At 50.2% G+C, this 13,011-nt stretch overlaps 1 protein-coding gene across 1 annotated transcript; it reads right to left on the bottom strand.

Annotated features, from left to right (window-relative positions):
* Positions 1–11,537: 11,537 nt before the first annotated feature.
* Positions 11,538–12,890, bottom strand: LOC138647807 (EKC/KEOPS complex subunit GON7-like). The gene is made up of 2 exons (XM_069737076.1): positions 12,609–12,890; positions 11,538–11,826 (listed from the first exon to the last, which is right to left on the bottom strand). Exons 1-2 carry the CDS (start codon positions 12,784–12,786, stop codon positions 11,732–11,734), a joined length of 273 nt encoding a protein of 90 aa, XP_069593177.1. The 5' UTR covers positions 12,787–12,890; the 3' UTR covers positions 11,538–11,731.
* Positions 12,891–13,011: the final 121 nt, after the last annotated feature.

Below are 13,011 nucleotides of genomic sequence, written 5' to 3' on the forward strand. Positions count from 1 at the left end.
GCTTCCATAGACTTTCATTGGCGTATTTCTTGCGCAGTACGGTGACAAACGCAGCATGCTGCGATTTTGTACGGCCGTAGAAAGCCGTATAATACTGATCAGTAAAATACGGCAGATAGGAGCAGGGGCATAGAGAATAATTGTGCCGTATTTTTTGCGAGTTTTACGGACGTAGTTTCTGCGCTCTTACGTCCGTAAAACTCGCAAGTGTGACGCCGGCCTAAGAGTGTTTTTTTGGAGCAAATTGTCAGAGAGAGAGGTTTAGGGAGTCGGGAGGAGTTGGGAGTAGTTGTAATATCAGCCCTTTCCAGGGTAGGTTACAGCAGTTCATAGCACTTTTTACCAGGCAGGTCTGTGCCAGTGCTGTGCAAGTGTTTGTCACAGCATTTGGTGTAATCTAGCTCAGCCAATCCTTTTGGGCTAGTAGCAGTGTCTGATAGTCATCTGAGTAGCCCGCCTGTGAAGCTAGCTACACCGCCTGTGTATCTCAATTTTCACTGCATCTAACCCAGTTAATAGTTTAGGGCCTAGGAGCAGTGTCTGCACGTCAGCAGAGTAGCCCAGCCACCCACCGCCTGTGTTCCTAAGTACTATTTTTTAACGGCATCTAGCCCAGGAAATCCTTTTGGGCCTAGTAGAATTTAGTGCTACTCAGCAGAGTACCCCACCCATGAAGCAAGCTACACCGCCTTCTTTCTTTCTCAATCTAACCCTTGGCTCTGGGGTGTCCACTCTCCCTCCAGCTCTCTCCTTCTCACAGGTGGACTACCGCGTGTTTTCACACTGTGGCCAATCTTTTGGGCCCAGGCATAAGAAGTCATCGAGGTAATGGATAATATGTGCCGCCTTACAAATGACCATGACGATACATTCGAGGAAGCAACTAATCGCTTCAAATAGTGAGCAGAATATGGAGCACCCCATGGGCAAACAGCGATTCACAGAAGCAGCCCAATTGGAGGACACTATTCGGAGGCACAGGTAGTAACGGGAACGCCCCCTAAATGTCTGTTTTGGCCATTCGGGTGCCCCTTACCAACTTCTTGACCCGCCTGATTGCCTCGTCAAAGGAGGTACAGTACATAGTACTGTACTTGGTTCCGCGTCGATGTGGTCGTTTACTGACCCGCCCCTTGGATATGACAAATGGTGGATTAGTCTGAATGTATTGGGTTCATTTTTTGCCCAACTCCCAACAGGGATACCACTACGTCTTCTAAGGAAAGTGTTCTGAATGGACCCGCCGCCATTCTACCTAAAGATATTTCTTTTTTTAGTCGAGACATCTTGGTTGATAGTAGAGTGAGTTTAGATTTTTACTCCAGCCTTTCTTGATTTTAGAAGGGCATGACATGCCTATATCTGTATCTCCTCCTCCTTTTACTCCTCCACCTCTTTTCTTTTCGCATGACTATATGTAGTTGTGACTTTTCCATGTGTTTGTTGTGTCTTCTGAGCAGTTTGTCAGCTTTTGGACACCTTTTAAGGTGTTTTCTAGGTGTTTGCCTGCCATTGGTTTCAATGGGGTTTGACGGTGCTCGTCGAACGTTCAACGAACCGAACCCAAACACTAGGGAGGTGGCTCAACACTACTATTATTGTGAACACGTTCCCCTTCAATTCACTATTCTTAGAATCTACTGCACCAACTGGTAAATTGTGTGACATGTGGTAATAAAATTTATACCAAAAACAGTGATTAATCTGGTTAGTACTATTGGACTGCTATTATTTAACACTACTATATATAACTGTTTGTTAACACCGATTACTACTACCCTCATTGTTTGCAGTGAGAAAACTGAGCAGGAATGTTCATTTTCCATTCACATGGTTTTTTTTTTAGTCATAAAATGTGATAAGGATATGTCACCAATAACAGCAGGAGTGTGACTGTATGAGAGATCTATGACCTCCATGAAGGGAAAAGTCATTTACATTCTGGACATCAACCTGTGATGTCACCGCTGATCTCTAGTGATGGATAGGAGGCATTCTCAGTGATGTCACCGCTGATCTCTAGTGATGGATATGAGGCATTCTCAGTGATGTCACCGCTGATCTCTAGTGATGGATAGGAGGCATTCTCAGTGATGTCACCGCTGATCTCTAGTGATGGATAGGAGGCATTCTCAGTGATGTCACCGCTGATCACTAGTGATGGATAGGAGTCATTCTCAGTGATGTCACCGCTGATCTCTAGTGATGGATAGGAGGCATTCTCAGTGATGTCACCGCTGATCTCTAGTGATGAATAGGAGGCATTCTCAGTGATGTCACCGCTGATCTCTAGTGATGGATAGGCGGCATTCTCAGTGATGTCACCGCTGATCTCTAGTGATGGATAGGAGGCATTCTCAGTGATGTCACCGCTGATCTCTAGTGATGGATAGGAGGCATTCTCAGTGATGTTACCGCTGATCTCTAGTGATGGATAGGAGGCATTCTCAGTGATGTTACCTCTGATCTCTAGTGATGGATAGGAGACATTCTCAGTGATGTCACCGCTGATCTCTTGTGATGCATAGGAGGCACTCAGTGATGTCACCGCTGATCTCTAGTGATGGATGTCACGATTCCCCTGACCGCTGTCACCAATGGGTCAGGATTCACACCGTGACCGTCACCCCTACGTCACGGATTGAGGTGACTTTAGGCCAACAGACGGCTATCACATGTGCAGGGGGGGGGGCTTATCTTAGTTATCCCTCCACTCCACGATGTGATGAAAAACCACACACAAGGCTATTGACCTCTTAGTTTACAGCAGGGGCTTATTCTAGGTATCCCACTGCTTTTCTATATACCACGAACTGCAGGGATTTATGTATATCCCGCTTACAGTTCCACTTAACACTTGCAGCTCTCTGGCGCCCCCCTTACTCTCAGGTCAGATTAGGTACTGCACCCTGGGTAATTAGTCGCCAGAAAGGCTGCCTGCTATGTACTGGCTATTGGGCACGCTGCAGCGACGCGATAACTACTCCCACTCAGGCAGGAACAATAATTATTAACGCCGCAGCCACTACAACATAACCCAAAAGTCTGCACACTTCTCGCTGCCACCAGCTTCGATTAAACGGGTCCGAAGCTAACCCAACACAACAGTAACAGTAGCGTATTTCCCTTCAGAAGACTTAGGGTACGGTTTTTAGAGCATGGAGAAGAACTAACATATAATAGTATATCCCATTAAAAATAATTAGGCAGTGCTTTATCAAAAATAGTTTATAAAGATGTTACAAATGAGACAATTGCAAATATGTACATGGGTAATTATAACATAAAGGGAATAAAAGAGAAAAGATAACACTCACATGTTAAAAACATGGCGGGCACCCCAGGCTAGTGCAGTTTCCATACATCCCAGTCCATGGGATGTACTCAGCTCTTCCAGAACAATAGGACAAGGAGTCCAGAAGAAGAAATCCAGCAGAAGGGTGCCTCCTCAGAGCCTGCCAGACACTTAAACCCTTAAGGCTGTGACATCACAGAAAGGCTGGCTTATCCAGACCCTCCTCTCTCTACATTCTGCCTAAACTTTAAACTATTCTCTCTCTAATTTCTATAACTTCACTACAAAACACGTCATAGTTCTAACAAACCCATCAATCATCTCGGGTTAACGTGAGCATTCTAATGAGATCAAATATGTCCTATCTGGGATAAATATTTACAGAGAAAACCCTACTTTACCAGACGGAGTTAGAAGCCCGAGTTTCAAGGGATGGGTACCTACACCGAGTGGGAATACGAATATATATTTTCGTGTTCTTACCGTAAACATGGTGCATAATATCGTACCAAAACCAAACAAAGGATCTTTCATGAATTTTGGAGCCACTTTACCAGTTCTGACTAGTGAAGGTGGGAGGGGTGAGGGACTTTCCTCTGAGCCTGGAATTTACGACCCCAGGGCAATAAAACCCCCCTTCTAGCATACAGTCCGTAGCCCAGAGAGAAACAAGTAGAGTCAGCTAGTGAAGGGGGGGGGTTTAGCCCACCTCATGAGCTGACGAGCAACTAAACTTATATGATATTTCATACCATATCGTGACACCTCCCCCTTTTGGGGTGCGCTAGGGAGGCAGTACCCCACGGTATGCCTCCATGGGCACCTCAGTAGGTTCACCCTGGCGGGAGAGTCCATCTGCATTCCCATGCTCTTTGCCCGTTTTATGTTCAATGGTGAAGTCAAACTGCTGAAGGGCAAGGCTCCAGCGTAGCAACCTGCCGTTGGTTCCACACATGGCATTTAGCCAGCGCAGAGGGTTGTGGTCGGTCACCACAGTGAAGGTGTGACCGTACAAGTAGGGCTGCAAGCGCTGCAGGGCCCAGACTATGGCCAGGCACTCCTTCTCGGTGGTGGAGTAGGCCACTTCCCTCGGCAAAAGTTTCCAGCTCAGGTATAACACGGGGTGCTCTTGGTCCTCCGAGTCAACATGGCTGAGTACAGCACCAAGGCCAAACTCGCTGGCGTCGGTCTGCACCAAGAACGGTCGACTGCTGTCGACTGCTTTCAACACAGGGGCGTTGCACAGTGCAGTTTTCAACGCCTGGAAGGCCCCCTCACAGCCATCTGTCCAGTTGACAATGTGAGGTAGCTTCTTCCTGGTGAGGTCCGTCAAAGGTTTTGCCAGGCTACTATAGTGCTTTACGAAGCGCCTATAGTACCCTGCAGTGCCCAAGAAGGACATCACCTGTTTCTTGGTCACGGGAGTGGGCCAGTTCACGATCACTCCCACTTTGTCAGGCTCTGGCTTCAGGGTGTTCCCGCCTACCCGGTGCCCCAGGTAGTGAACCTCCCTCATGCCCATCTGACACTTTCCCGGCTTGATAGTCAGTCCTGCTTGGTGAATTCGCCTGAGCACCTCCTCGAGATGCTGCAGGTGTTCCTTCCAGGAGGGACTGAAGATGGCAATGTCATCCAAGTACGCCACGGCGTACGTCTCCAGTCCCTGAAGCAGGAGGTTGACCGTCCGCTGGAAAGTGGCAGGGGCATTCTTCATGCCGAAGGGCATGACCGTGGACTCGTACAGTCCAAAGGGTGTGATAAAGGCAGACTTTTCCTGTGCCTCGGGGCTCAGGGGAATCTGCCAGTATCCTCGACTCAGATCCATTATTGTTAGGTAATCTGCGCCAGCTAACTTCTCAAGCAGCTCCTCCATGCGCGGCATTGGGTGCGCATCCGAGGCTGTGATGGAGTTGAGCCCCCTGTAGTCCACGCAGAACCGGGTGGTCCGGTCCTTCTTTGGCACGAGAACTACAGGTGATGCCCACGCGCTCTTTGACCGTCGAATCACCCCCAGCTGTAACATCTCATCGATCTCTTGGCGCATAGTCTGCTGCACCTGGTCAGAGATTCGATAGGGTGTTCGCCGTAGTGGGGCGTGATTCCCGGTGTCCACCTCGTGGACTGCTAACTCAGTCCTCCCAGGTCGGTTGGAGAATACGACCCGGAAGGGTTCCAGTGTGGTTTGCAACTGCACCCGCTGGGGTTCAGTTAACGAGGCGCTTACCTCCACATCCTCGATGGACCCATTGGCCTTGGCTTGGGCCAGCAAGTCCAGAAGGGTGTCTTCCTCACCGTCTTCGGGCAAGCTGCAGACCGGTAGGACAAAAGGTTCACGTTCGTGATGAGCCTTCATCATGTTGACGTGAAAGGCCTTTCGCCTACCCCGAGCGTGGTCAAGCGTGACCACGTACGTGACCGGGTTGAGCTGTTGGTGGACGACGTACGGGCCCTCCCAGGCTGCCTGAAGCTTATCCGTTGGTACGGGGACCAGCACCCACACCTTTTGACCCACGTGGTAGGTCCGCTCCCGGGCGTTCTGGTCGTACCAGTGCTTCTGGTCAGCCTGAGCCTGCGTCATGTTGTCATGCACCAACTGCGTCAAGGTCTGCATCTTGTCACGGAAGCGCATGACATACTCCACTATGGACACTTCAGAAGGGTTCGGCTCCTCTTCCCAGGATTCTCTTACCAACCCAAGGGGTCCCCGGACTCGCCTGCCGTACAGGAGCTCGAAGGGGGAGAACCCCGTCGAGGCCTGCGGAACCTCTCGGTAAGCGAACAGCAGGTGTGGGAGGTACCGCTCCCAGTCGCGCCCTTGGGTCTCAACCAGCATGCGTAGCATCTGTTTGAGGGTACCATTGAAGCGTTCACACAAGCCATTGGTCTGTGGGTGATACGCACTCGATACCAGGTGCTTCACCTGCATTCTCTTACAGAGAGCCTCCATTAGGCGAGACATAAATTGGGTCCCTTGATCAGTAAGCATTTCCATGGGAAACCCTACACGTGAAAAGATGGCCAACAGGGCATCTGCCACCTTATCTGCCCTAGTTGAGGACAGAGCTACTGCCTCTGGGTACCGGGTAGCGTAGTCTACCACAGTAAGGATGTATTGCTTTCCAGAGCTGCTGGGGACGGCCAGCGGGCCCACAATGTCCACCGCAATCCTCTGGAAAGGCTCCTCGATCACTGGCAAAGGGATAAGGGGTGCCTTAACAGCAGGCCCCGCTTTCCCCACCCTTTGACAGGTGACACAGGAGCGGCAGTAGTTTGACACATCTGTCCCCATCTTAGGCCAATAGAAGTGTTGAGACAGCCGGGCCTTAGTTTTGCTGATCCCCAAGTGTCCAGCTAGCGGGATCTCATGGGCAATCCGCAACAACTCACCCCGGAATTGCTGCGGGACGACCAGCTGTCTTTCCCTCAACCACTCCTTTTGTGATTCTCCGGGTACTGTCTCCTGGTACAACCTTCCTTGTTCCCAGAACACCTTCTCCTTATCAGTCTCGGAGAAGCGCGTCCCGGCGAGTTGTCTCAAACTCTCTAGGCTCGCATCTGTGTGCAGAGCGGCCTGAAACTCCTGGCTAGGGGAAGCCAGAAGCGATGTCAGGGTCCCTTCCCCACGGGAACCCTCTTGGACCTGCTCTGGGTCCACCTCTGGTTCAGTCACAGTGATGACTGAGGAGGGTCCGGAAGGCTGACAGTTATCTGCGTTCCGGGCACTCTGACTGCGGGTGACAGCAGCTACGTAGGCTGTCTCCCCGGGGGTTTCTAAAGGCCCATCAGCCGGCGCTGCTATGGGCTCTACCTCCCCATCCACCCCCAACACTTCAGGGGCAGTGCTACTTATGGGCCAGTTACCTTCCTCGGTGGCACTGGTCACTTTCATGGCGTCACCTTCCTCACGGTTCCCATGCATCTCCCCATTTCTTGTAGCACCGACACTTGCCCCTGTTAGGGGTTCCTCAGCCGTCTCACTCCGCAGAGCGACGTGGCTGGGCACGCCTGTACCTATGGACACATTAACCTTCACAGAAGAATCATTATCAGGTTCAGCTGGCACAGGTACAACATTTTCACCCTCAATCCTAGGGAAAAAATGGTTATTAGATGCATCATTACAAGATAAAGCATGGTCAGGTAACACATGCGATTTCCCATCATCATCATCATCAGGGTTAACTTTACCCGCATTAGTAGATTGGGGAGGGGTGTCAGGAACGTAGTATGCAAACATCCTCCCCAAATCAGTCCCCAACAAAACATCAGTGGGCAAATTATCAGACAGCCCCACTTCCTTCACCCCGCTCCCGGCACCCCAATCAATAAAAACCCGGGCCATCGGTAAGGGACAGCTGATGCCCCCAATCCCAGTGACAGTTAGGGTTTTCCCCGGAATGATTTCTTCAGGGGCCGCCAGTTCGGGTCGGATGAGGGTTCGTTCAGCCCCGGTGTCTTTGAGGCCTGTAGCAACATGGCCTCCCACAGTGACGGGCTGTACGTTGTCACACACCCTCCCAACCACACCACCCACCAAAAGAACTGCTGCATTAGGCCCTGGGGCCTTGGCTTGGGTGTTCTTCTGCTTGGCTGGGCAGTAGGTACTGATATGACCAGTCTGATTGCAGTGGTAACACTTTCGAGGTTCGGTGGTAGGTCTGGTGCTGTTGGCTACGGGGACAGGACCTCTGGTGTGCTGGCTGGCAGGGGTACTGGCGTTGGTTGCAGGCTTACCCCCTCTCCAGCTGGTGGTGACTGGCTTCCGCGCTTCCGATCTACGGTTGGCCTCATAGGCATCGGCAATCTGCGCTGCTTTCGTCACGTCTTTGGGTTCTCTGTCCATCACGAACTGTCGCACCTCAGCTGGGCAAAGATGAAAGAACTGGTCTTTGATCATCAGGTCTCGCAGCTGTGCAAAGGTGGTCACTGACAGTCCTTGGGTCCACTGGTCAAAGTGGGTCCCCAGTCCATGCACCACATCACTGTAACTGTCGTGTGGGCCACGCTGGAGGGTCCGGAACTTTCTACGGTACACCTCGGGTGTAAGCTGGTACTTGGCTATCAGGGCCTGCTTGATGGCCTCATAGTCACCATCTTGTTCTTGAGGGAGGGCAGCAAACGCCTCCAGAGCTTTACCTCTCAGCCCTGGTGTCAGGTATCGGGCCCATTCATCTGTAGGCAGCCGGTACTGTCTGCAGGCTTTCTCAAAGGCCCGCAGAAAAGTGTCCAAGTCTCCGTCCTTCTCCATAACAGGAAAGTGATCAGGCCGGGGCTTCGGTGTCTGAGCGCTGCTAGGCTCACGGTTGGTCTGGGACAACCCCTGCATTTGCAGTCGGGCCATCTGCAGCTGGTACTCCCGCTCCGCTTGGGCCTCTCGCTCGGCTCGCTCCTGGTATTGCTGGATCAGCTGCAGACGTCTCTCAAAGTCATCTGCGGAGCATTGTTGCAGAGCCAGCTGCAGGAGGAGGTCTGCGCCCCCCTGGTTGCCAGTAGGGCCCGTATTCAGTGGTTGGACCTCTGCTGCAGCACCATGTTCGCTTGTGCTGGCCTCTGCGGCTTCTGGGCTCTGTGGCCTGGCTTGGTCGGCTTCCCATTGCACCAGGTCAGCGACCATTTGAGCCTTGGACTTGTCCTGGGGGTTCAGGCCATGGCACGTACATATCCCAGCAAGAAAATCCTTCTTCTGCTGGTTGTACCAGGCTTCCCCTTTCGCAGCCATGGTTGCCAAATAAAAGATAGGATAGAAAAACGAAGAGAAAGGGAGGGGATAATTACCAGTACGCAATTGTCTCAACTAAAAAGCACTGAGTTCGTTCTCCAAACTTATTTGCGCAGAGTCCTCGCAAGAACTTTCTGCAAGTTTTTAGTGAGAGGAATGATTACTCAAACCAAATCACTAATGCTCTAAGATATCCCACCGCTGCCACCAATTGTCACGATTCCCCTGACCGCTGTCACCAATGGGTCAGGATTCACACCGTGACTGTCACCCCTACGTCACGGATTGAGGTGACTTTAGGCCAACAGACGGCTATCACATGTGCAGGGGGGGCTTATCTTAGTTATCCCTCCACTCCACGATGTGATGAAAAACCACACACAAGGCTATTGACCTCTTAGTTTACAGCAGGGGCTTATTCTAGGTATCCCACTGCTTTTCTATATACCACGAACTGCAGGGATTTATGTATATCCCGCTTACAGTTCCACTTAACACTTGCAGCTCTCTGGCGCCCCCCTTACTCTCAGGTCAGATTAGGTACTGCACCCTGGGTAATTAGTCGCCAGAAAGGCTGCCTGCTATGTACTGGCTATTGGGCACGCTGCAGCGACGCGATAACTACTCCCACTCAGGCAGGAACAATAATTATTAACGCCGCAGCCACTACAACATAACCCAAAAGTCTGCACACTTCTCGCTGCCACCAGCTTCGATTAAACGGGTCCGAAGCTAACCCAACACAACAGTAACAGTAGCGTATTTCCCTTCAGAAGACTTAGGGTACGGTTTTTAGAGCATGGAGAAGAACTAACATATAATAGTATATCCCATTAAAAATAATTAGGCAGTGCTTTATCAAAAATAGTTTATAAAGATGTTACAAATGAGACAATTGCAAATATGTACATGGGTAATTATAACATAAAGGGAATAAAAGAGAAAAGATAACACTCACATGTTAAAAACATGGCGGGCACCCCAGGCTAGTGCAGTTTCCATACATCCCAGTCCATGGGATGTACTCAGCTCTTCCAGAACAATAGGACAAGGAGTCCAGAAGAAGAAATCCAGCAGAAGGGTGCCTCCTCAGAGCCTGCCAGACACTTAAACCCTTAAGGCTGTGACATCACAGAAAGGCTGGCTTATCCAGACCCTCCTCTCTCTACATTCTGCCTAAACTTTAAACTATTCTCTCTCTAATTTCTATAACTTCACTACAAAACACGTCATAGTTCTAACAAACCCATCAATCATCTCGGGTTAACGTGAGCATTCTAATGAGATCAAATATGTCCTATCTGGGATACATATTTACAGAGAAAACCCTACTTCTTTACCAGACGGAGTTAGAAGCCCGAGTTTCAAGGGATGGGTACCTACACCGAGTGGGAATACGAATATATATTTTCGTGTTCTTACCGTAAACATGGTGCATAATATCGTACCAAAACCAAACAAAGGATCTTTCATGAATTTTGGAGCCACTTTACCAGTTCTGACTAGTGAAGGTGGGAGGGGTGAGGGACTTTCCTCTGAGCCTGGAATTTACGACCCCAGGGCAATAAAACCCCCTTCTAGCATACAGTCCGTAGCCCAGAGAGAAACAAGTAGAGTCAGCTAGTGAAGGGGGGGGTTTAGCCCACCTCATGAGCTGACGAGCAACTAAACTTATATGATATTTCATACCATATCGTGACAATGGATAGGAGGCATTCTCAGTGATGTCACCTCTGATCTCTAGTGATGGATAGGAGGCATTCTCAGTGATGTCACCTCTGATCTCTAGTGATGGATAGGAGGCATTCTCAGTGATGTCACCGCTGATCTCTAGTGATGGATAGGAGGCATTCTCAGTGATGTCACCGCTGATCTCTAGTGATGGATAGGAGGCATTCTCAGTGATGTCACCGCTGATCTCTAGTGATGGATAGGAGGCATTCTCAGTGATGTCACCGCTGATCTCTAGTGATGGATAGGAGGCATTTTCAGTGATGTCACCGCTGATCTCTAGTGATGGATAGGAGGCATTCTCAGTGATGTGACCGCTGATCTCTAGTGATGGATAGGAGGCATTCTCAGGGATGTCACCGCTGATCTCTAGTGATGGATAGGAGGCATTCTCTGTGATGTCACCGCTGATCTCTAGTGATGGATAGGAGGCATTCTCAGTGATGTCACCGCTGATCTCTTTCCAGTGGTTAATGTATTATATAAGAGGGAAGGGTCTGCACGATGTGACTTTCCCCTATATGATGTATATACAGGATGTCGTCGGTGCTATGTTTTTGCCTGTGTTTTAGCATCTCACCAGACTCCCTATTTTCACACTTCTGTCTCCGGGGCTGAAAACAAAAGCACCCCTGTCCCTTCTTGTCATCACACATCCCCTACAAGCAGTAATTACAATGTGATTCTGTGGCTGCGATCCTACTATCACGCTGGTCCTCTGTTCCTCACCTGCAGGACACTATATACCAGTACTGCACTGGTCACATGACGTCCGTTCTCAGCAACAACGTATCCAGCAGGAAGGTTTATTTGTATCACCTGCTATATAAACTACAGAAGTAGCTGCCATATTGTGCCACGGCTATACATGATTGTAGAAGAACCCAACGTAAAGAGCAAAAAAAGAAAAACTGATCCCAAAGCCACAAGTTTAGGGGGGTCTTTCTCATTACAGTCCATGTACCCCAGAAGACGAGTGTCCACCACTAGCTCTGCCGACTCTTCGTCCTCTTTGCTGGTGGGCTGCTGGATAAGATCCCGTTCTTTGAGTCATCATCATCGTCTTCTTCCTCTTCATTTTCTTAATAAAAAGAAATAAAATATCAGTGACGAATATTCTGAGCGTCGTCCAGTCTGATGTCAAAGTTTTTTTTTTTGTTTTTTTTTTATAGTGAAGACTCTGGGGACCACACAGCGCTGCAGTCACTGGGGCGGAGGAGGGCAAGAGGCGCTACGTAGGAATCTGCTGCACCTTTCACAGACTTGCACCAAATATGGACATATGAGGAAGCTACAAACAGGCGAGGGGCTGAGCCGAGACCCCCGCCCTCCTGTCTTATTACATACCTTATTAGATTAGATACCTGGAAACTGAAGCAAAAACAAAACAAAAAACGGCTCACGTTTTTGCTTTTTTAGATTCATGGGATAAAACAAGCAACGAGGTCACGGGATTACTGGGGTCTTCCCACCATACAGGGCAAGGCAGGGCCCCCTGACCGAGCAGTAGACAGGGGTCCGCTCCCCATGTGTCCGGATGACAGGGCACAGTGGTAGCTCACAGCAGCTGCCACTCCATTCAGTTATGACCCCAGTAAGGAATAAGAGGGAATCCGGACCCCAGCTCTACAGCTCCCGCAATGTTAGGTAAATACATAGAAAATTAAGTTTGATTAAAAATGTTGTACCGTTTTGTGTATACAGCTGCACTGCAGAGCCATGCATCTCTGGGGTTACAGACAAGAAATGATCGCACTGCTGTCCCAGGGGCTTCTGTTCTTAAGAGTCCGGGGGGCGGTCCTCAGACAGACAGCTGGTGAGTGACCCCGCCCACTGGACGCCCAGGACAGCTCCGCAGCATACCTTGGTCCTGAGGGGCTCCCGCCCGCCTCTCCTCCTCCACCAGCCGGCTGAGCTCCGCGGACACCTCCCCCTGCAGCCGCTCCAGACCTCCCTGCAGTCCTTGCAGTGTCCGCTCGCAGGTCACCCGGAACGGGCGGCTACCGCCATCCCTGCCGATCACTTCCGCGCTGAGTTCCATGCTGCACTTCACGGTCACTGCAATATGACGTCACCACTGAGCGACAGAACCAGGCTGCCATGTCTGGAAACTGGCAAACCCCATAATCACGTGACTTGACGTCTGGAAATCACACATTTATGACACCTAAGTTTTTGCCCCGCCCCCTGGGAGGGACTTTGATTGGTTACTATGACGTCAAGTGATTGGTTTGCAATAGAAGCGGGAGGAAAAGACAGCAGGAAG

Source organism: Ranitomeya imitator, chromosome 1, assembly GCF_032444005.1.
Source record: "Ranitomeya imitator isolate aRanImi1 chromosome 1, aRanImi1.pri, whole genome shotgun sequence".
Lineage (NCBI taxonomy): Eukaryota > Metazoa > Chordata > Amphibia > Anura > Dendrobatidae > Ranitomeya > Ranitomeya imitator.

Bases quoted from the DNA above. Each gene is read 5' to 3' on its own strand.
- LOC138647807 (XM_069737076.1), bottom strand. From the start codon at position 12,786: ATGGAACTCAGCGCGGAAGTGATCGGCAGGGATGGCGGTAGCCGCCCG. The intron at 11,827-12,608 runs GTATGCTGCGGA...CTTTTTATTAAG, and splicing joins GGGAGCCCCTCAGGACCAAG to AAAATGAAGAGGAAGAAGAC.